The 22,012-nt window shown below is 37.4% G+C and overlaps 2 protein-coding genes across 2 annotated transcripts in view; both read left to right on the plus strand.

The window, feature by feature from the left end:
* The first annotated feature begins 309 nt into the window (after window positions 1–309).
* On the plus strand, window positions 310–5,448 carry Lasp (LIM and SH3 domain protein Lasp). The gene is made up of 8 exons (XM_090158481.1): window positions 310–603; window positions 1,360–1,454; window positions 1,523–1,607; window positions 1,689–1,884; window positions 1,948–2,100; window positions 2,199–2,315; window positions 2,416–2,495; window positions 3,477–5,448. Exons 1-8 carry the CDS (start codon window positions 535–537, stop codon window positions 3,651–3,653), a joined length of 972 nt encoding a protein of 323 aa, XP_090014607.1. The 5' UTR covers window positions 310–534; the 3' UTR covers window positions 3,654–5,448.
* A 627-nt stretch (window positions 5,449–6,075) lies between these two features.
* Window positions 6,076–22,012, plus strand: part of Invadolysin (leishmanolysin-like peptidase, invadolysin) — a 250,212-nt gene continuing 234,275 nt past the window's right edge. Inside the window, exon 1 of the mRNA XM_090158952.1 lies at window positions 6,076–6,305. Within this exon, the coding sequence (XP_090015078.1) occupies window positions 6,177–6,305 (129 nt within the window). The 5' untranslated portion in view covers window positions 6,076–6,176. The remainder of the gene's footprint in view (window positions 6,306–22,012) is intronic.

Consider the following 22,012-nt stretch of genomic DNA (forward strand, 5'->3'; position numbering starts at 1 on the left):
AAACAATTTGATTGGTTATTTCAAGATTTATACATAATTCTGTCAGCTGTGATTGGTCTAACTAGTCTTCTGAAACCATGCTAAAACTTAGTAGAACGAGCCATCTATGATTAAAATATAAAAATACCATAAACTTCTTTTCAGTTTAAGATTTTTATAAAGAGAAAAGTTAAGATTTCAAACACAGATGCCGCTGCATTAGCGAGTTCCTTTTATATCTAGACTAAAATCTATTTCATGGAAGTATATTTTGAATCTAGTTTAGTTAACAGTATTAATAACTTATAATCGCCGTAAGCGTTTGGAAAGGCCTATTATGGGAGTGTCTCGTTTTCAGCCTCCGGTTTTTTTGGGGAAGAAAGTGTGCCAAGACAGTTTTTATTTTCAGTGAAGTTTAGCGCAAGGCTCAAATAGCTTAGCTTTTAAACACTCGCTTCCACTGTTCCGTGAATGTTTATTTCTTTTTAAATAGCAGCAACTTGTTAGAAGTTACCACGATCTGATCGCGATATCAGTAAACGAAATCGCCTCAAAATGAATAAAAGATGTGCTAGATGTGAAAAAACTGTCTATCCATTAGAAGAAATTAAATGTTTAGATAAGGTAAGCCTTCAAATTTGACTTTTAGGCCTACCCTTTTCAAGGAATTTTGGAATTTCTTGTACTTGTAGAATCAACATTAACAAAACACATAGGGTTAACTTTTTGACTCATACTTGTCAAAAAAGGAATTGGGTACATTCCACAGTAGTTTGACCTCATTGTAATTTGTTTGAGATTTAAGCATATTTTTAAGTGTCTATTAAAATTTATGTGCATTTTAGGAGTTTGTTTTTAAGTTATTATCTTGGCTCATACTATTGAGATAAATTATTTGTTAACCAACTTACAAAATACAGCTATAAATTTTAAGCAAAGGAGAAAACAAGATACAATTCTTCAAAAAATGACTTGTCTTCCTTGAGGCTTTATATTAATCTCCTATGAGGAATTGAAAGTTTTGCTTCCTTGTACCAAATATATTCATTTTTCTAATAATAATTTTATATTATAAAAAAAATCACCTCACTTTTTAATACATTAGTACATCTTATTTTCACACTAATACATGTATTCCTCCATGCTAATACTCGACAAATTCTAAAATTTTACAAATACCACCTCTAATGACAATCCCATAGTGGAATTTTAATTACAGCAGCTTTAAAACAAAAAATCTGGATTTTCTAAGGGTTTTTTCCCACTAAAAATATAATGTTAGGCTTACTGTTTTGTGTCTAGGTAGTACGGGCTCTTAATGAGATGCAAATGTGAATGTTGTAAGCTGGTTTAGCCCATAATTTGGTTGTTCCTTTTTAGATATGGCATAAACTTTGTTTTAAATGCCAAGAATGTGGCATGACACTCAATATGAAAACTTATAAGGGCTTCGAAAAACAACCTTATTGCAATGCGTGAGTATTTAAATGTTTGTCATGTTTTTAAATCAAAGTTACATTTTTAAATTAATTTTTTTACATAGTCACTGTCCGCAAGCTAAACACACACAGGTTGCCGAAACCCCAGAAACCAAAAGGCTAGCTGAAAATACACGAATTCAAAGCCAGGTTTGTTATTGTTTTTTTTTTTTTTTTTTTTTCAATTTATCGTGTAGCTACCAAATTTAAATTGTAAATATGTCTTGGCAGGTAAAATACCATGAAGATTTTGAAAAACAGAAAGGGAAAATTACCCAAGTTGCTGATGATCCTGAAACACTAAGGATTAAGAATACGAGCAAGATTATTAGTAATGTCGCTTATCACGGGGAGCTTGAAAAGAAACAGAAAATGGAGCAAAAGCGACATTTGGTGCCTGAAGGAAGCAATGGAATCCCCGCAACAGGTTCAAAATTTAAAATTTTGAAATTTTTTATCTGATGTAAATAACTTGCATTTATTGCTTCAGGAATGATCCCAGTTTCTCCAGTATCAACAAACAGTTATCCAATGCCAGTACACAATAATTTGGCAGACTATGATACCGGTTTTGCTCCCAATGATTCCCCATACACTTCAAAGTTATCTTCCCACGTTATCTACACATCTCAAGAAGGACCAGGTATTTTACTGTTATTTTCAGAGTTTTATCCTGTGTTTTGTTACACTAGTGTTGTTGGAAATAACCGGTATCCCTCTTTTTCCCTAAAAACTACCCAGTTCACAATTCTCCGTCTAAGAAGATTGGTTCTATTGCTGATTATGACCCCCTGAATGACAACTATGGTTCGGTGGTTGGTGCACCCCGTTCAAATTCGCACAATTATTATGGTGGAGGTATATTATTTGTGTTTGGATTGTGGTTTCTTGAATTTGTGTATATTTTTGTGGAATTTCTTAGTTTAATTGTAATTTTTTATTACCATCATTGATACAGGTGGTGGTGGTGGCGGTAATGTGCCAACTATGGCTACTGTTGTTCCTCAAATGTCACCTGCCAGAGCTCCAGCTACAGGAGTAAGTAATTTTTTCTGTTTCATGTTAGTTTTAGGTACGCTAAGGAAAAGTGAAAAAATGATGTAATAATGGTCACTAGATGGCGTTGTCTATCTCTATTTAACTTTTTTTGGCATTGGTCTCCATTTTATTTGGCCCTTAGAACCTTAATTCCAAAACCAGGTATCTCAAAATAGCTTGGTTGAGAAAAAGTAGTAAGCGTTAACTTTGAATATTGAAATTCTCTTTAGAGAAACGTCTAAAAGCAAGTAGGCTTCGAGCTTAGAAAAGATAGCGCCATTTACTTTGATACCCGTCAACTAAATGTGTGGAGAAATAGCAGACGACTTTTGAATGTTAATGTTCTTTAACTGAAACGTTCAGCTTTTATATGGAGATAATTTTTAATGACCAGACAGCTTTCACACATTCAATTTAAAACTTGTTCGGTAGGCGGCGATACTTATAACCAAAGTTTAAACTACCCAGGATACAAATAAGCTTATTTTCTTGGTTTGGAATGTAACTAAGATATATATTTTTTGGTGTTGGTAATGTTCCCATCTTGCAGTTTTTATTGAATTAATTTATTGCACTTCTATAGAATACCAGTAGTTTTATTAACATAAATTCATCTAATTTTAGCTTAAATATTTTAATTTTTTAATATACATTTTAATAAAACCAAATGATAATTTTTTCTGTGATTCATTAAAGTAATATCATCATTTATTTATTTATTTTTATTCTATTTATGTAGGCCATTGTTAAGTTAATTTAATGTTCTAGTGGTTTTTGGTTACGAAACTTTGGGGCCAATTTTAAAAATTTTATTAGTTTCAATATCAGTTGTTAAAAACATGGGTGTTTATTTCTTTATTAAAATAACTACACCTTTTAGATTCATGATTTTGTTATTATATTATTATTAAATCTATGTTATTTAATAACTTCAGAAGTTCAGAGCTGAATACATTTTTACACTGGTACTTTTTTTTACAGAGAGCTTATAGAGCGATGTATGATTATACAGCACAAGATTCGGATGAAATTAGTTTCTTAGACGGTGATATTTTGGCAAACTGCAGGCCAATAGACGAGGGTTGGATGTCAGGTACAGTTCAAAGAACGGGTCAGACTGGAATGCTTCCAGCAAATTACGTTGAACCTATAAATTAAATATTATAATTAGAGTCACCTTTTCTCTATATCGTTATTAAAAATATATCGAAAAGTAAAATGTTTATACTTAGCCCCCCTCCTTCATAGAATTTAAAATGTAAAAAGTGTTTTGAGCTCCCTGAAAAGACTGAGTTGAGACGGTTCTTTTCATTTTTTTTGGGTAAGCTACGATTGAATAAGAAAGTCGAGTGATTTTGTAGAATGAAATTTTTTATTCATTTCCTTATTGAGATTCTATCAAACAACTTTCTTAAAATCTAAACCATTTAATGGATTTTTCTTATCAAAGGAGATAATGTTTATAATACTTATAAGATTTTTTTTATATTGGGGAAAAATTATACCTATTTGCATTGTTTTGAGCAAGTTGCTCGAATGATTGCTTGTAACTGTTTGTGAGAGAGTTTTATACGGTGAATTTTGGAACTAAAGAAGTTTATGGTTAGGAATTTTAAAGCTATATTTAAAAATAATAGCTTGTCATTTTGTTAAATGATTGTAAGGAAGCGGCTTAAGAGACTGTAAGATGTAATTTAGGCGACTCTTTCCCCCCCCTTCCCATTCCTATATTTACTGTACAAAATTTTATCTTAGTGGGCTACATTCTTTGTCATAGTAATATGACGCTGTTAATCTTACTTAGGCTTATCTAATGGCCTATTGTATTTAAATTTAAAAACATATCGAATGAAGAGTATATATTCGGCTGCGTATGACTGGCCAGTGTTGACGAATGATTTACTTTTGAGGGATTTTAACTGTTTACTAAATGTTGGAAACGTTACGACGAGATAGCCAAACCCTTTATATAAGGAAATGTTATCATAGTTGTGTATTAGAAAGTTAGATATCTGTTAATCCAATATTTAAATATCCTATTAAAACTACTAGTTAACGATTTTAAAGATTAAATCTTTAAGAAGAAACCATGACAATTTTTGCTCTATAAGACAGCTCAATTTTCCCCCAAACTTTTAACATTATATACTTCTTTAATAATTAACAATATTTCTTCTAAAGAGTGACAAAATGCTGTGATGATTTAAAATGGCTCGGTGAAAACCATAAATAAAGCTTGTTTTCAAGAGTTGAAATTTACTTTAATGAATTCGGCCACTAACAGTGTATAAAATACTCTCAAATGTAAATGTGTGGGATGGGTGATGTTCGGGAGAGTTTAAATGAAAGCAACAAAAATTGCGGTTATCTCTCTACATTTCATTTTGTTTCTACTACATTTGTGTAAAGTTCCTCCGTGCCTTTTTAATCTTTTTATGAAATATTAACCTTAAGCGTAGCACTTGCAAACCTGTAACAGTTTAGTTTTAAAATTACCCCCATATGGCCAAGATAACACTATGCAATAAATCATTTTTATTCTTAAGTCTCTCTGTTACTCCCATCTAATGTTTTAAATTTTTTAATTCAATGCAAAATGTTTTGGCCAGAAGTTGCTAAGGTGTAAATGGAGTTTGTTGAACGTTAATTATTGCTTTTTAAAATACTTGTAAGAAAAGCATTTGTGAATTTTTATAAGACAAATCGGTTGTGCTTTTATTCCATTTTTGTTAGACGCTATTAAACAAAATTGTAAATTTTTGTTGACACATTTTTTTTGGTTTCCACGCGTAAAAAAAAAGAAATAAAATTTTTAAACCAAGGCGCTGAATGGCTAAATGCTTACGGAAATTGTGTTTTTCCATTTAGCTCTTTGTTTTTGTATTTTTGTTTAAAAAAACGTTTTTGTACTTTGCTGAATTTTGCTTTTAAATAAAAAAACGTTTTATTGTCATTACCCAACTATGTGGTTGGTAATAACTATTAAGGTATTATAATTCAGGGACCAGGCCTATTCTTATATCTATCAAGAAATATTTCGATATTTCGTGGTGAAATTGGGTTACGTTTCTTTTATTTTATTCAAACAATGATTTTTAAATATTTGAAAAATAGGTCATTCTCTTTATAACACTTCCTATTTTGTTTTATCTTTTTTCTTCAAAGTTATAATTTAGGTATTATATAATTAATTTCACACCCATAAAATACATCGGCAAAATAAATTTTCTTTCTTCCGAGCTACACCAGTGACGGTCGAAATTAACTCTGAACTGCACTGTGGCAGGCAACGCATCAAAAAGTTACGAAACCGGTTTTATTATATTAGAATGGGCGACTGCCCACTCGTTATATTTATGTTTTTGAAGGAATGCTTTTATACATCACAAAATGCCCGAAGGATAATTTTTATTCCCCCGGAAAACGAAACAAAAAGTTCGATCCTCAACGCGATAATCTTTTAAAGTAATTCGGGTCAAATGTTTTTTGAAAGTAAAAAAAACATTTGGTAAAAATTTATTAATTTTTTAGTGCACCGGCAATCCGTTGAATGGCGCTCGACTACCATAAAAATATAAACAAGGGAAGCCAAGCGGAAAAGCACACCTGAGAGGAGTTTCACTCGAGTCGACTTTGACCACCACTCCGCCAGTGGCAGGGCAGTACGCGCCGCGGTCAAAGATGGTGGCAGGAGTTAAATGGAAGGGACTTCGTGTATTCGATTTGCTAGCCGTTTTCGTCTTTTCGCCGATAGTTCTTTCGCACCGACATCCCTACATGTGTAATCATCAACCGCCGAGGCCAGATGAGGTAGGAAATTTCTTCATTTCCTTAAAAAAGCCGTAGAATTTGGGGGGAAAGTGACCCGCAACTTCGGGGTACGTCTCGTCGGGAATAGGGCCGTTTGTTGACGGCGGCCCGGAGCCGTACGCGAAGGGCTTCGCGTCCTCACTTTGGCACTTTCCTCGCAATATGACGGATACAAGGCTTAGCGCTGATAAACACGACGCGTTTTTTGCTTTATATTGTACGTAGGTTCATACCTTCCGTAAGCGCGTTATAAACCTTATAAATGCTACCGTACGTCCTCCGATTTTAGCCTTTTCTCAGTCGCCCGCATAAAACCCCCCTTGGGCTATCTTCCTCTCATTTCTTAAAGGGTTATTATACCACTCCCGGCTATAGAGTAGAGAGACATAAGGGTCTATGACCGTTTAACCTGGTAGAGGAAAAATAAAGTTGGCCCCCCTTTGATATCCGTTGAATTATTAAAGAACGCGTGAATGACATTTGGTCGTATAGCTTTTTCGGGTTGGTACCTTTTAATTTCGTTTGAAAGAGAAGGGGGGACCTTGGCCCGCTAAGTTTTCGAATTCACGAAACAATCGAAATTGACGTTTAATAATTATCCCCCTTTCGATTAATTTGTGTCGGTATACGTGTACCTAAATCCCACTGTGTTATTTAAAGAGTTAATTTTTTTCGCGTTTTAATTTAAAAAATTCATTAAACCGGTTATACTGATTTTAAAAAGCCATTAACGATTACCAGTGAAATTTATACCACTGCCCTAATGCTTAAAGGAATGATTTCGGGGACACTTTTCTCAACGACACTTCAATTTACAAATGACCTTTTTGATAATTCTAATGAGTTTTTTTTGCGTGGTTAAATCTGTTAGAGGACTTAGAGGATTTTGATGGGTATTTTATGCGCTTATAATGTTAAGGAAATTTAAACCCCGTTTATCTTCATATACTTAATTAATCAAAGTGATACAACGAACTTTGGCTCACCAAAAATGATAAAATTAAACCACGTTCCAATCTTTTTCTCACTATTTACTCATTAATACTCAGTCGATAAATCAATAAATTTACTAAGCTTCGAAATTTCTCAGAAATTATCCGAATTTAAATAATTTTAAAACAAAAATAGTTAAAACGCCACTTCATAGATGGCAATACAATCTCGCGAATTTAAAAATCCGAAGCCATTAAACTGATAAAAGGCGATTTCCATTCCCCTCTAACACCCGATTTATGACCAGTTCCCTCGAATGTGGGAGAATGATTAAATTTCAAATGAACTTGGCTTATTTTTTTTTATATGGAACCTTTTTTTAAAAGGTGCGATTTTGATGAAACCCTAATGGTGAAGTTCGAAATCTCGGCAGGTGTTTGATAATATTCGCAATGTGTTTTTTCAGAATCATGATGGTCTTGCGTTCTCAAAATGACGTAAAAAATTTATAGTAGTAGGTTAGTAGTCATGACCTAGGCCTAATCATTTGATTGAATCCAGCTGTTTGTGATTCCTACTTTGAAATGCAGCCTTTTTTGCAATGTAAACCGTAGAAAATATATAAATGGAGTAGCAACTCTCGCTTTGACAAAACTTTAAACTTTGCTCTGAGCTATAACCGTAGGTAGGTGGCGTTTAGTGTGTACGTCAATAGAGGAGGCTTAAGTAATGTCATTAGAGAAAGTTAATAGACCTAATCAGGGCAGCTGTGAGCGGGCCCGGGCCGCGGTAAAATATTAATTCCGGGCCCCAAGATAGCCAATACTTCTGGAGATAGCTATACGTTTTCGGAGAGAAACCTTGAGAAGTATACCTAGTTTATTCCAACCCGGGCCCCCGAGTCGGTACGGGCCCTGGGAATTTGTACCGGCTTCCCCCTCTCTTGTCGGGCATAGACCTAACGAATCCCGATAAACTGGGTTGCTATTCCTATTCTACATTTTCTATGGATAAACCTAATGACATCATTTTCCCCCTTTTCGCTCGCGCATTATCGCCCCCCCCCCGAGTGAAAGCGTTTTTTTAAAGAAAATTTGACTCTTTTTAAAAGAATACCCCCGTTCTTAAAGTGACTGCACCCGAGCGGTCCTTAATTACTTAATGAATGACTATTTTAGGAAACCTTCTAAATCTACTTTTCTGAAGGGAATCTTACTAATTTGTACCAGCCGGCGTTAGTCTGTAAAAAAACTGCAATTGCTTTTGGTCCCTTCATGGAAAATTCCTCGATGCTTAAAAGGGTCTAGACGGAGTACTTCCGTTTTTATTTCATTTTCGTTAGGAATATAAAATTTTCGTCTTTCGAGAAAGATTGGGAAAAAAAATATAGCAGGATGAAAATAAAGTAGCTACTTTATATACGGTAGCTTTAATAATGGAGAGTTTAAGCACTGAGAGAACTTACAAACGTATAAAATATCATCTCTAATCGGTAAGTTTCTTAAGCCTAACGGAAAATGAAGCGATTTTTTGTTAGGCTTAAGAAAAGTATTGATTAAAGGCAAAATATTATAGACGTTATTCGTGACGCTTAACCTCTGTCGATAGCGTGTAGACGAAGTAAACTTCGTTTTTTTATGTTACGAAAAGAATATATATTTAATGTTCGGCCTCGATATTTGAAGTTTAGTTTTTATTTTATTTTCGCGAGTCCTGTTTTAGACAGAATTGTTTTTTTCGATTGTCGATAGCGACGACATCTAACGGATTATTTATGCAGTGTAGGGCTGACTCGCAATCGAGGGGTCTAACATTAGCAAGCTTTTGAGATTTCAGAGCCCAATTTTCGTTTTGATTTCTGTTTTTTTAGAGATTTCGGAACTGTTTTCGCCCAGGTTTCAAGATTTTCAAATTGATTTAAAGATTTATAAAATAATTTTTCTGTAGAGCGTACGGGATTTGATCGCAATATCGGAGTAAAATCACTAAATTTTTTTCATTTCTGGAGTCTAAAATTGAATGGTAAATTTCAAGTTTAATTATGCAAATTCAATTTACTAGGTTTTCGTTTTTGCTAGCTATCGGGTGCGTCAAGTAAACTAGACGTTTTTCTTATTTTTAGAACAGGGTCTTTTATGCAAAAATCTTCACTTCAAAATAATTTCTATTATCAAAATTACCCGCTACCAAAGGCAGCGAGTTTTCGACTCCTCCAGAAATTGGCCCGCTTGCAGGGTGACCAGACTTCCTATATTTCCTATATTTTCCTCTAATTTTAATGCCTTCCTATAAATTCCTTTATTTTCACCTATTTTCCTATAATTAGTCGGTCTTTTGAAAAGGAAGAACTTTTTTGTACGTGTCGTAGAACATGTAGTGAAAAAACTGCCACTTTCGAACAAAATCTTGAAATCTGCCAAGTGATCCAATAATGCAAGAAAGCAGTGTACAAAAAATTATCAATATTATAGGTGATTTGAGTCAAAGTATACCGAGATGCAGTAATTACCTTATTATTTTCCTATTTAGTTTCCTATATTTTCCTATAATTCGCTTATTTCTATTCCTATATTTTCCTATAAAATTTTCCAAGCCTTTCCGTGGTCATCCTGCGCTTCTCAAATAGTTGATTCTGAAATATAATATCGACAAATACATGTACAAAAGAGTTAATTTTATGGGCGCGCGCTCTTGATATATTAGCAGATTGTGGCTCGCGCGATTGTGCACGCGCGATGAAAATGAAAAATAAAGCGCGCGCTCAAATACTTTAACCGTACGACAGAAAGTAACCAAATCATGTGACCACCGATCTTTTTCGGAATCACCTATAGACGCTAAAAGAAATTATTCGCTCCAAAATAAAAACCGTCAAAAGGAAGGGTTTTTAAATTAAAAACGCGTGAATCTCGATGATATCGCCCATTTTTTCGTCGCACGTGTAATTATTTATTCTGATAATAAAATAGAATCACGTGGGCTTAGCAATATTTATCCGCATTTGTCTTAGCCAATAAGATTATCCCTTCCGAGCAAGTACGCGCCAATTTACACAATATAACCGTTGAATTTTTTCAAATCAATTTCTTTTAAGATCTATTGATCGCTTTTGAAATAATTAAGATGACAGTTTGGTTAAATGTATAATAGAGCTAAAATCTTTAAAAGGCCTGTAAAAATATTATTTTAATAAAAGTATTTTCGTTATTAGTAATATCTTCAACTTTGTTTAAAAAAAGTATATAATCAAAGACTAACGATTGAACATAAAATTATTCTATTTTTCTATTGTTCTGTGTGAGCTTGAGTGTAAAATCTGTAAATAGTGAGGTCCATGATGTAGTGTTGGAGGTCTTATTTAAATATAACGCTGCTATAAAAATAGACGACTACAAATACCTCCTATTGGTCATTTAATAAAGCTGTGTTGTGATCTAACTAATGTTAAATTCCAAACGCTTTAGTAGTCTCAGACAGCAATTATATGAAGTAAAACTTCATGTGTTAATTGGAACGAGCCACCGAGCGTGCGTCGCGCGCCGTTATTAAAAATAATTTTACAAAAAAATTAATACAGAACGTAAAAATCAACCTCTAATTAGTAGAAATCTGTTTAATTTAACCCTAAACACTTTTATATTCCAATTTTTAATGTAAATTGACGTCATTCGTTCTTATTCGCTAAATTAGCTTTTGACGCAGTGATGGGCACTTTGGTTAAAGAACTATTCAGCTCGCGCTCGCGAAATTTTCGCTCTTTATTGAGTGTTTAAGTTTTTTCTCCTCTCTTTCGCTCCTTATTGAGAAGTAAAGTTTTCGCTCCTTTCTTTTATCCGCTCAATTGCGCTCCTCTCTTTTATCGGCTCAATTTCGCTCCTCTCATTTATCCGCTCAATTTCGCTCCTCTCATTTATCCGCTTGTAACGTTTCAACATTTATGAACAACCCCCATACTTTAACCGAGTGGCTAGCTCTATTAACCGTGGTTTTCCCGAGTGCGCGAGGACTGGTGTTTCCGCGTATTTCGCGATTGTTTGAAACACCACGCCGGCCAGCAAGCCTATGGAAAGTTTCCGACCTTGGAGCAACTCTTTTCAACCCCGTAGGGACGGAAGCCCTGTGTCACCCGAAGTGCATAAAAGGGGACACGTGCTTAAACTCTGCCTTCTTCCCGAATTCACCCTCAGTGCGCTCTCTGATCCCTGCGTTCCACGAGACTCGTCTCCTTCTCAAGATGTGGGCGGTCGCCTGACCCGACTGACAAACTTTCAACCGGGCGAATGTATCTCTTTTTCCGCGCCCGTACTTCGCGCTAGGCGCTCTACAAGACTCCGCGGACGAACAACCACCGGACAGCCAACTCATTATCATCTTATAAAAGACGTAAGAACTTTTTATCTTCAAGGAGAACCCAGCCACCGAACACCCCTAACTCTTAAACTCGTAAAGCACCAAACTGTTTCAATTATCATTAAAATACAAACCTTTAAACCTTACCAATGTCGACACTTTACTTTTATACCTAAATTATTTAATAAAACCCCTAGACCAAATTAATCGGACCCAATAACTACTTTAAACACATATTTATCCCAAAAAGTGTCACATTTTGGGGGTCCATTTCCGGTTTTGAACTTCGGATTTTCTTTAATTTTGTAACTTTAATTTCAATGGCCTTCTCATTAACTGTCGATTTTTTTTTGTCGCGTTAAATGTTTCTTTTACTTGATCGGTTTAGCTTTTCATGTCGCAGTTTGATAGGATCTCGCGTTTATTTTTAGATTTTTTTTTCTCGCGGTAACGTTATTCGTTCATTGTTTTTTTTAAATTTTGTTATGATAGGTGTTTTGGTGCTTAGGTTAGGCTGGTCATCTCCCTCCCTTAATTTTTTTTAATACTTGGTTTTGGTGTTTTGGCATGCTCTCATTGTTTTCGAGTACCTCGTACATTTTTGTTGGTTGATGCCGCTTTTTCGAGATATTCATACTCGTGGTTGTGCCCCAGCGTTAGGTCAAAATTTTAGTTGCCAAGAGTGTTTTGAAGTTTATTTTTTAACTACCCCTCCACCCCATTTAGACGCCATTATGCCGAATAATACCGCCAATAACGCCAATGGCGACTCCACTGCCAACGCGGCTGCGATCGCGGCCCTTCAGGCTCAGCTAGCCCTCCTCACTACTACCGTTCAAAATAATGCTCTCCCCCCCGCCGCTACGGCCATGCCGGCTGCGTGGGCTCCCCCCGTCACTCTGCCTACTTTTTCGGGTAGTTTTTCGGACGGCTACGCGAAAGAGTTTCTAACAAAGGCGCGTCAAATTCTCGCTTCTCGCAACTGCCCCGAACCCTTCTTTGTCAAACATTGGGTGCCCGCTATGCTATCGGGTGCGGCCCTCGAGTGGTTTTACGCTCAGCCAGATTTCGCTTCCTTCGCCGACTTCTCGGCCACTCTTAACGCGGAATTTCAAGTTCAGAATAACGACGACCGTTTGTTAGATCAATTAGATTTTAATTTTCAAAAACCGGGTGAGTCAGTTGGTACGTACGTAGAGAGTATGATCGCGATAATTCGAAAATTATCCGCCCCTATGCCGGTCGCCACTCAGATTCGTAGTATTCGTAGGAATTTAAACGACGAGCTTCGCGTTGCTCTCGCCACGGATAACTTTACTTCGGTTCGCGACCTCGTGGCCAAGGCCGATTTAATTGAACAAGCGAAGGTTCCCCGGCGCGGTGCCGAGCCTTCCCGGAGTCAACCCGCGAGAATGGTCGACCCATCGGTTGCCGGTAATATTGTTTGCCTTCGTTGCGGGGAACGCGGCCATTATCAGAGCCACTGTCCGACCTTACGTAACCCCTCTCCTCGTAACGGCGCTTCTAATTCCCAGTATCAGGGTAATTTTCAGTCTCGGGACTCTTATGATCGCAACGGTGCTGGCGACAGAAATACCCGGGGGCGTACCTTTTTTGGATCTAACGCTCCTCGTTCGGGCGGGGTAGTTTGCCATTATTGTCACACGCCGGGTCATATTCGTCCAGAGTGCGGGCAATATTTGGGTTTCTTAGCGTCTCAGTCTCAGTCACAGCCCTCCCAACCCCCCCGTAACAATTTGGGAAACCGGAACGCGGGAGGCTCCGGCCCCGCCTCCCGCACTCGCAACCTTCCCGCCAACGCTCCCCACCGAAATTAAAATTTCCAGTTTGTAGCGCAGGGTCCACACGTCGCATTTTTCCAAATTCTGATTTGCCATCTTTGGCCAAAATAAAAATTTCTATTAATGGTTCAACTCCTTGTCTCGCCCTTGTGGATCCTGGGTCAACTTACACGTTAGTCAATGATAAATTTCGTAGCGTCATTTTACGTGATGTTCGTAATAAGAGTAAACGCGTTAAGCTAGGCATTAAACTCGCGAACAAAACCCGCGTCACTTCGACTGGTAGCGGTACTGCCCAAATTAATCTTCCGGGGAAGGAAACCACTCACGTTGTACATTTTGTCAAAAATTTAATTTTTCCTTGTATATTGGGTTTAGATTTATTGCAAACTTTAGGTTTTGTTTTAGATTGCTCCGATATGAGCTTTTGGTGGCGCGCTTCCCCTTCCGACCCGCCGTCGGAAAAATATTTTTTCCTTCGCAATTTTGGCGACCTCCCGCCAGCTATTGTTAGTACCGCGGCTGACCCACGCGAATTTGACGAGGCCGATCTTCGAAAAGCTCTTTTGTTAGCCAAAGTATCTCCCACCGAGCGCGCGGTTCTCGAGTCCCTCGTTTACGAATTTAAAAACCTTTTCGCGACAACCCCCGGCCTTACTAACGCTGCCACGCATTTCATTGACACGAGTGACGCTTGTCCAGTTTCCTGCGCCCCCTATCGTTACTCCCCCCATAAGCGTGACAAGATAGACGCGATCATTGACGAAATGCTAGAAGATGACTTAATCGAACCAAGTAACTCCCCCTGGTGTTCCCCTTGCGTTCTCGTTGGTAAGAAAGATGGCGGCTCTCGTCTTTGTATCGATTATTCGGCGCTTAACAAACTTACGAAAAAAGATTCATACCCCTTGCCACGAATAGATGATATCCTTGATTCTCTTCAGCATCCCAAGTTTATCACGACTTTGGACATGAAGAGCGGATATTGGCAAATTCCGCTCGATGTTCAAAGCCGTGATAAAGCTTCCTTCGTAACTCACAGAGGGCTATTTCGTCCTAAAGTCCTCATGTTTGGACTCACGTCGGCTCCCGCAACCTTCCAAAGGATGGTTGATCATTTATTTGCCCCTTTGCGCCGCGAAGGCGTATCCGCTTATCTTGATGATATCATCATTATTTCGGCATCTTTTGATGAACATATGTCCACCCTCCGAAAAGTATTTAATATTATGAATAATGCCGGTTTAACCATCAAAGCGAGTAAAACCCATTTCTGCGAGACCGAAGCCCTCATTTTGGGTCATGTTATTAATGAGAAAGGTGTTACTGTCGATCCCTCTAAAACTTCCGCTATCAGTGATAAACCCCCTCCGAAAACTTTAAAACAATTACGCGGCTTTTTGGGCGCTGCCTCTTATTACCGTAGATTTATAAAAAATTTCGCCACTATCGCGGCCCCCCTCCATGCTCTCTTACATAAAGATGCTCTCTGGTGTTGGACCCCCACGCATCAGCGCGCTTTCGATTCCCTTAAAACTGCCTTAACTTCTGCTCCAATTTTAGCTCAACCCGATTTCGATAAGCCCTTTAGTGTTTTTTCTGACGCGTCTAACTCCGGTCTCGGTGCAATTTTGAGTCAGGATAACGATGGTAAGCCCGTAGTTATTCAATACGCTAGTCGCGCTTTAAGTGGCCCAGAAAAAAAATATTCAGTAACTGAGCGCGAATGCTTAGCTATTAAATGGGCAATTGATAAATTTCGACCTTATATAGAAGGTGGTCAAGTTACCGTTTACACTGACCACAGCGCTCTGCAGTGGTTGCGGACCGCTCGCGACCCCACGGGTAAATTAGCTCGTTGGCGTTTAGCTATTCAACCTTACGTATCGGCCATTAAGCATATTCCAGGCAAGTGTAACGGCATAGCGGACGCGTTATCCCGTTTCCCAGACGACGAAAATTCAAACTCGCCGGTCGAGGATGAAACTAGTTTTCTGGACCTTCCTGTTTTAGCTTCTGTCATTGACGATCAGACTAGCCCGCCTATTAATTTTGATGAGAAGGTTTTAATCAACGCTCAGTTAGCTGACCCCAATCTTCAGGCTCTTCGTAACTATCTGCAGAATTCGGTAACTCCCACTAATTCTCAATTAAATGAATTTGTAGTAGAACACGCCCCCCAGTGCACTCTTTCTGACGGTATTCTTTATAAAAATATTTGCTCCCCCTCTTCTGATAGTAGTTCGTTTAGAATTTGGATCCCTGATTCTTTGGTAACCACCGTTTTGCAATTAAATCACGACATTCCCAGCTCCGGGCACCTCGGTATTTTTAAAACGCTCCGTAGAATTCAATCTCGCTATTTTTGGAAAAAAATGACAACCTCAGTGACTCGTTACGTTCGCTCCTGCCACACTTGTCAGGCGAATAAGAGCCCCAATGTCGCGCCCGCTGGTCATATGAAATCCTCCTTGCCCTCGGATCCATGGCAGGTGGTTTCCATTGATTTAAAGGGACCTTTCGTTCCTAGTAAGCGCGGCTTCACTCAATTGCTCGTCGTAGTCGACACCTTGTCTAAATGGGTCGAAATGTTTCCATTGCGACGTGGTACGACAAAGGCTATAGTAACTAAATTAGTAGACGAGGTATTTTCGCGTTTCGGCGTTCCCGCCACCGTTATCTCGGATAATGGAAAACAATTTGTGAGTAAAATTATGACCGCGGCCTATAAAAGAATGGGCATTAATCGACGTTTTACGTCATATTACTCTCCGCGCGGTAATCCGGTTGAACGGTATAATCGCACGGTCGGTACAATGATCTCGTCTTACATCACCGATAATCATAGGGACTGGGATTTGAATCTGGCAGAAAAAGCGATGGCCCTCAGGACCGTGCCCAATGAAACCACTAAATTCTCCCCCGCTTATTTAAATTTTGGACGCGAATTGCGCGCCCCCTATGACATTACCCCAACTTGTCCCCCCGATCAAAATTTTGCGGATTCTAACGTTCGTACCCACGCGAATAGCATTCAAGACCGTGTTACGGCAGCTGTAAATACCGCGAAGGATAACATTTTAATTGCGCAAGATAAACAAGCTAAGTATTTTAATTCTCGTCGACGCGACTTCGAATTTACAGTCGGTCAGTTAGTTTGGCGAAAGACTCATTTTCAGTCTTCAGCTGGAGCTCGTTTTATGGCAAAATTGGCAGATAAATGGGATGGACCTTTCCTTATAGGAAATAAGCTTAGTTCCCACACTTATCAATTAGCGAACGTTACAACCAAGCGCCTAATTACAGGCACTTACCACGTTGACCAACTTAAGCCGTACATAGCTCGTGACTCTGAGAGTGTCCCAGGCCCTTCCCCTACTTTAACTCCACTTGCGGAGCGCGATTTCCCCCCCTCTCGTCCTAGCTCCCCTGACTCTTCGGATGGTGACCAACCTCCTATTCTTAGGCGGCTTAGGCCTCGAGATAAATTAACTAAAAGAGTAATTACTGTCGGTGTTTAGTTTTTTTGTGTGCTTTTACTGTTAATATTAATTTTAGTTTGATTGCTTGTTTAATTTAATTTTATTTGTCTTGAATTGCTCTTCATTTACTATATTCTGCATTACGATTTTTTTTTGCTGCAAAAAGAATATATCTCGAGCCTCTAATTTTAAACGTACTTTTGCGTAGCTAGTGTATTTTTGTATAATTCATTTCATTGTTTAATTTTAGTGTTTAATTTTAGTGTTTAATTTCATTGTTTAATTTTAGTGTTTAATTTTAGTGTTTAATTATAGTGTTTAATTTTAGTGTTTAATTTTTATGGCCATTGTATATAGTGTCAATATGTATCCGTATGTTCCTATATTTAACCCCCGATTTTTGTTATTAATTTTCACGATTCATTCCTAGTTCTAATATTTGGTCTTTTGATGTACCTAATTCCAATTTTAAATTGGTGAAAATTTTGTTGCTAATTTGCATCTGTATTTTTGTGTATTTTTTCTCTTGGTGCCTATATTTGTGTTTATACTTGTCAAATGTTTTTGGTGCTTTTACGTTATTTTGTTTCCTCCCCCTTCGCTTGTTTTTGTGGTCAACCGAGGACGTTTGACATTTCGTTGTGGGGAATTTGTAACGTTTCAACATTTATGAACAACCCCCATACTTTAACCGAGTGGCTAGCTCTATTAACCGTGGTTTTCCCGAGTGCGCGAGGACTGGTGTTTCCGCGTATTTCGCGATTGTTTGAAACACCACGCCGGCCAGCAAGCCTATGGAAAGTTTCCGACCTTGGAGCAACTCTTTTCAACCCCGTAGGGACGGAAGCCCTGTGTCACCCGAAGTGCATAAAAGGGGACACGTGCTTAAACTCTGCCTTCTTCCCGAATTCACCCTCAGTGCGCTCTCTGATCCCTGCGTTCCACGAGACTCGTCTCCTTCCCAAGATGTGGGCGGTCGCCTGACCCGACTGACAAACTTTCAACCGGGCGAATGTATCTCTTTTTCCGCGCCCGTACTTCGCGCTAGGCGCTCTACAAGACTCCGCGGACGAACAACCACCGGACAGCCAACTCATTATCATCTTATAAAAGACGTAAGAACTTTTTATCTTCAAGGAGAACCCAGCCACCGAACACCCCTAACTCTTAAACTCGTAAAGCACCAAACTGTTTCAATTATCATTAAAATACAAACCTTTAAACCTTACCAATGTCGACACTTTACTTTTATACCTAAATTATTTAATAAAACCCCTAGACCAAATTAATCGGACCCAATAACTACTTTAAACACATATTTATCCCAAAAAGTGTCACACGCTCAATTTCGCTCCTCTCATTTATCCGCTCAATTTCGCTCAAAATGAGATGAGCGCGCCCATCAGTGCTTTGACGAAGAAAACAATCTATGCAAGGCCAACTTGTTTTTACAACAGTGTATTAAATTATTTATTCAATCAATATTCGAAGCTGGTTAGATATGAGGCAATATTGTACATACACACTCCATACTAATTCATTATCGATAGGCCTAGACATCCAAACACGAAACTCTCTCTAAATTAATACGCCAAAATATGGGAAGGATTGATCGGCAGATACAACATCGCAAAGCCTCCCTCTCTCTATCGAGGCATTTGCTTCATCAACCCGACCTCCTCCCACCCGCGTTCCACAATTCACCTAGGGGTACCGTCAAGTTGTAGTCGCGAACTGTAAGGGGTTTTATTTAATATTTAATCAGCTTTAATATTTTTAAATGTTTTAATAGGAACCTTATTGATCTTTATTTAATATTTAAACGTTTTTAATAGGAACCTTATTGATATTTAATTTATATTTTTAACTGTTTTAATAGGAACCTTATTGATCTTTATTTAATATTTTTAACTGTTTTAATAGGAACCTTATTGATCTTTATTTAATATTTTTAACTGTTTTAATAGGAATATTATTGATCTCTATTTAATGTTTAACCTTTTTAATAGGAACCTTATTTATATCTTTTTAATATTTGAACGTTTTTAATAGGAACCTTATTTATATCTTTTTAATATTTGAACGTTTTTAATAGGAACCTTATTGATCTTTATTTAATATTTTAAACTGTTTTAATAGGAACATTATTGATCTCTATTTAATGTTTAACCTTTTTAATAGGAACTTTATTGGTCTATTTAATGTTTAATCGTTTTTAATAGGCACCTTGTTTATCTCTTTTTAAAATTTGAATGTTTTTAATAGGAACCTTATTTAAATCTTTTTAATATTTGAACGTTTTTAATAGGAACCTTATTTGTCTCTTTTTAAAATTTGAACGTTTTTAATAGGTACCTCACGGATCTCTATTTAATATTTAAACGTTTTTAATATGAAACGTAAGAATTTATAATAATAAGTCGCATGATGACTTGGCCCTCTAATCCAATTGTCAAAAAAACTAAACAGAATAATAAAAAAAATGAATTGAATTGAATTTCTATTAAAAATCCACCATTTTAAAACTAGTTTAAAGCTACAAAATTTACGAAAACAATTTAAGCCAATATTGTCGAACGCAACGTTTTCCAATGAAAGAAATACAGAAATACACGAGAATACTTTTTCGATACATATTTTCCACCGCAACTATTTGCTAGTAGGATACCTCTTTTGAAAAGTCGAAATATACGTTATTCATTCAAGGCGAACCACCGATGGGAACTTCTCCGGCGTCCGGGCAAAGTAAACATTCCCCCTCGGGTCCAGTTCTCAGTCTTCCACCGGACTTTCCAACTGACCTGTACTCTATCTTTCGCTCGTTTCGCTTGGACTGCGGAGCCGCGGGCGCCGAAAGAGCCAGATATTTTTAAGAGTAAAGAGCTGGCTATAGTATGGAAGAAGAAACTCCATTCTAAGTCTCCCTGGAGTCCCGATCTTTATTTATTTTTTTTAGGCTACTCCTTTCAAAGTTTAAAAAGTATTTTTGCCGCTATGGCAGTGGAAAAAAATACTTTTTAAACTGGGCCTTTTTTTAGGGTATTTTTCGAAATTTTGTATATTTATAAGTTTTTGTTGGGAGCCTAAAGAGGCCGTAGATGGAGTATCTATGGGCATGTCTTTGGCTTTTTTTATCCGCAATAGCTTCAAATCGTCGAAAATTTCGCGAAGGGGAATTGCGGGCGTGGGTAAACAGTCTCCGGGATGTGCTGGAAATCGTTAAATTTGAACGTGCCGCCGTTTCATGGGCCGTCCACCTCTCTCCTTTTTTTATGGCGTTTTACCTTGTTTTCGCGACTTACTAACTCCATCTGGTATCAATTTAAAGTGTATATTGGACTTATGCGGTGCTTGCTTGTAGCTTTCTAAACCCCGGATTAATATAGCCGCCATGATATTATTCTGCAGAATGTGGGGTGGCGAAGTGATTAGCACTTTCGCCTCGCAGCAAAAGGAGCCGGGTTCGATCCCAACTTGTGGCATTAGATGAAAATTCCGAGTTGAATTGGCAAGTTCTCTCCAAACTGGTTTAAGGGGTTTTCCCTCGAGTTCTTCAGTGGAAAAGTGTGGAAGTTTAAATTTTGGTGACATTATCTGTACAAGTCAGGGAATTTAAATTTAATTGCAAAGTAAGAAATCTTACAAATTGCCAAATTTTGTCGTAAAATAATTCAGGGGAAATATCTGGCAACCATGCACGATCCTGTTTGGTAAATAATCACGTGACCACCACGAGCGTCTTAATGTCGTAGCCGACATAAATTATTTTTTTATTTTAATAATAATAATCCGCTAGGCTAATACCCAAGGCACCACCTTAGGCCTAAGTCATCGAGCGACTTATAATGCCTTTAAACCGGTGGCCGGGTTACAATGCGTAGGAGGGTGGTGGCAAACCCTTCATGCCACGCGAGCTAACAGCTCCCTACACTAACTATTAACGTTTACCTCAACAAGTTTTTATGGAAGGGGAAACCGCATAGCTCGAGGGAAAACCCCTAAAACCAGTGGGGAAAGAACTTGCAAACTCAACGCGGAAGGAGTAGTTCCGAGTTTTTCACCCAGTGCCACAAGCTGGGACCGAACCCGGCTCGTCTTGCTGCGAGGCGAAAGTGCTAACCACTCCGCCACCCCACCTTACCATGACAACGAAAAACAGGCCTCGCCCACGAGCAACCTACGTATATTTATATCGGAACGGAGGCGGTCGCCAATCGCTTCCCCTGAAAATTAACTTAACCCTGAGCAGCGGTGTAATGCGTGAGGAACACTTCTACAGGCGTCTAAAGTTGGAGGATTATTACCATATTATTCGTTTTAAATTATCAAATCTATTAAACCAAATGAGTTGTATATCTAGAATCAAGTAATGGCAATCGAATAAATAGGTTAAAGTAATATAAAATATAACAGGGTTCGTATTTCATTGGCTTTTACGGCTAGCTGGTTTTTTAAAATGAAAATTTAATAATACTTTAATACATTTATCTCGTCATAAAGTCTGTGATGTTTTTATATTAAATGTAAGATTACTATTCAACCAAAGTTGCTTTAAAAGCATTGGTTTTATTTTTATCAAAATTATTACTATAATTTTCTATTAATTCATCTGAACGCTCCTATAAATTCCTATATTTACATAAAAAATTACCCCGATAATTTCCTATTAAATGAATATGAATTTTATATTTTTCCAATTTTCGTATAAAACATTTTTCCTGCGGTCACCGTGTAATCTATATAAATCTATGTATTTATAGAAATATCCAAAAATGGTAGCGGTAACAATGAAAATCCGAACCAAAATAGTAAATAATAATTTAATTAAGATTAATTTAAATTTTTCGTTTGAATTACCAATGGATGCATATTATGGAAAAGAGTCAAAATGTTTAATAGTCAACTAAAATAAAAATAATTAAAAATAAAAACTTAAAAAATCCGATTTTAATCAAATATGTAGAATCAAAGATAATACCGAACTCCGTACCCTAGATTCGAATTCTGAGAGCTTTTCGATTACCCACTTCCGGCACCTCATCTCCGAAAAAATGGGCTCCATCCGTTGCTCTATCTATAGTTGGTTACCATGGTAACTGTACATACAGTTTTTTAAACTGATCTAAATCAGCCATAAGCT

Source organism: Leiobunum rupestre, chromosome 9, assembly GCF_980474605.1.
Source record: "Leiobunum rupestre chromosome 9, qqLeiRupe1.1.hap1, whole genome shotgun sequence".
Lineage (NCBI taxonomy): Eukaryota > Metazoa > Arthropoda > Arachnida > Opiliones > Sclerosomatidae > Leiobunum > Leiobunum rupestre.

Excerpts from the sequence above, each read along its gene's own strand:
- Lasp (XM_090158481.1), top strand. The coding sequence starts at position 535 with ATGAATAAAAGATGTGCTAGATGTGAAAAAACTGTCTATCCATTAGAA. Across the intron at positions 604-1,359 it reads AAATTAAATGTTTAGATAAG|ATATGGCATAAACTTTGTTT; the intron begins GTAAGCCTTCAA and ends GTTCCTTTTTAG. Across the intron at positions 1,885-1,947 it reads CAATGGAATCCCCGCAACAG|GAATGATCCCAGTTTCTCCA; the intron begins GTTCAAAATTTA and ends TTATTGCTTCAG.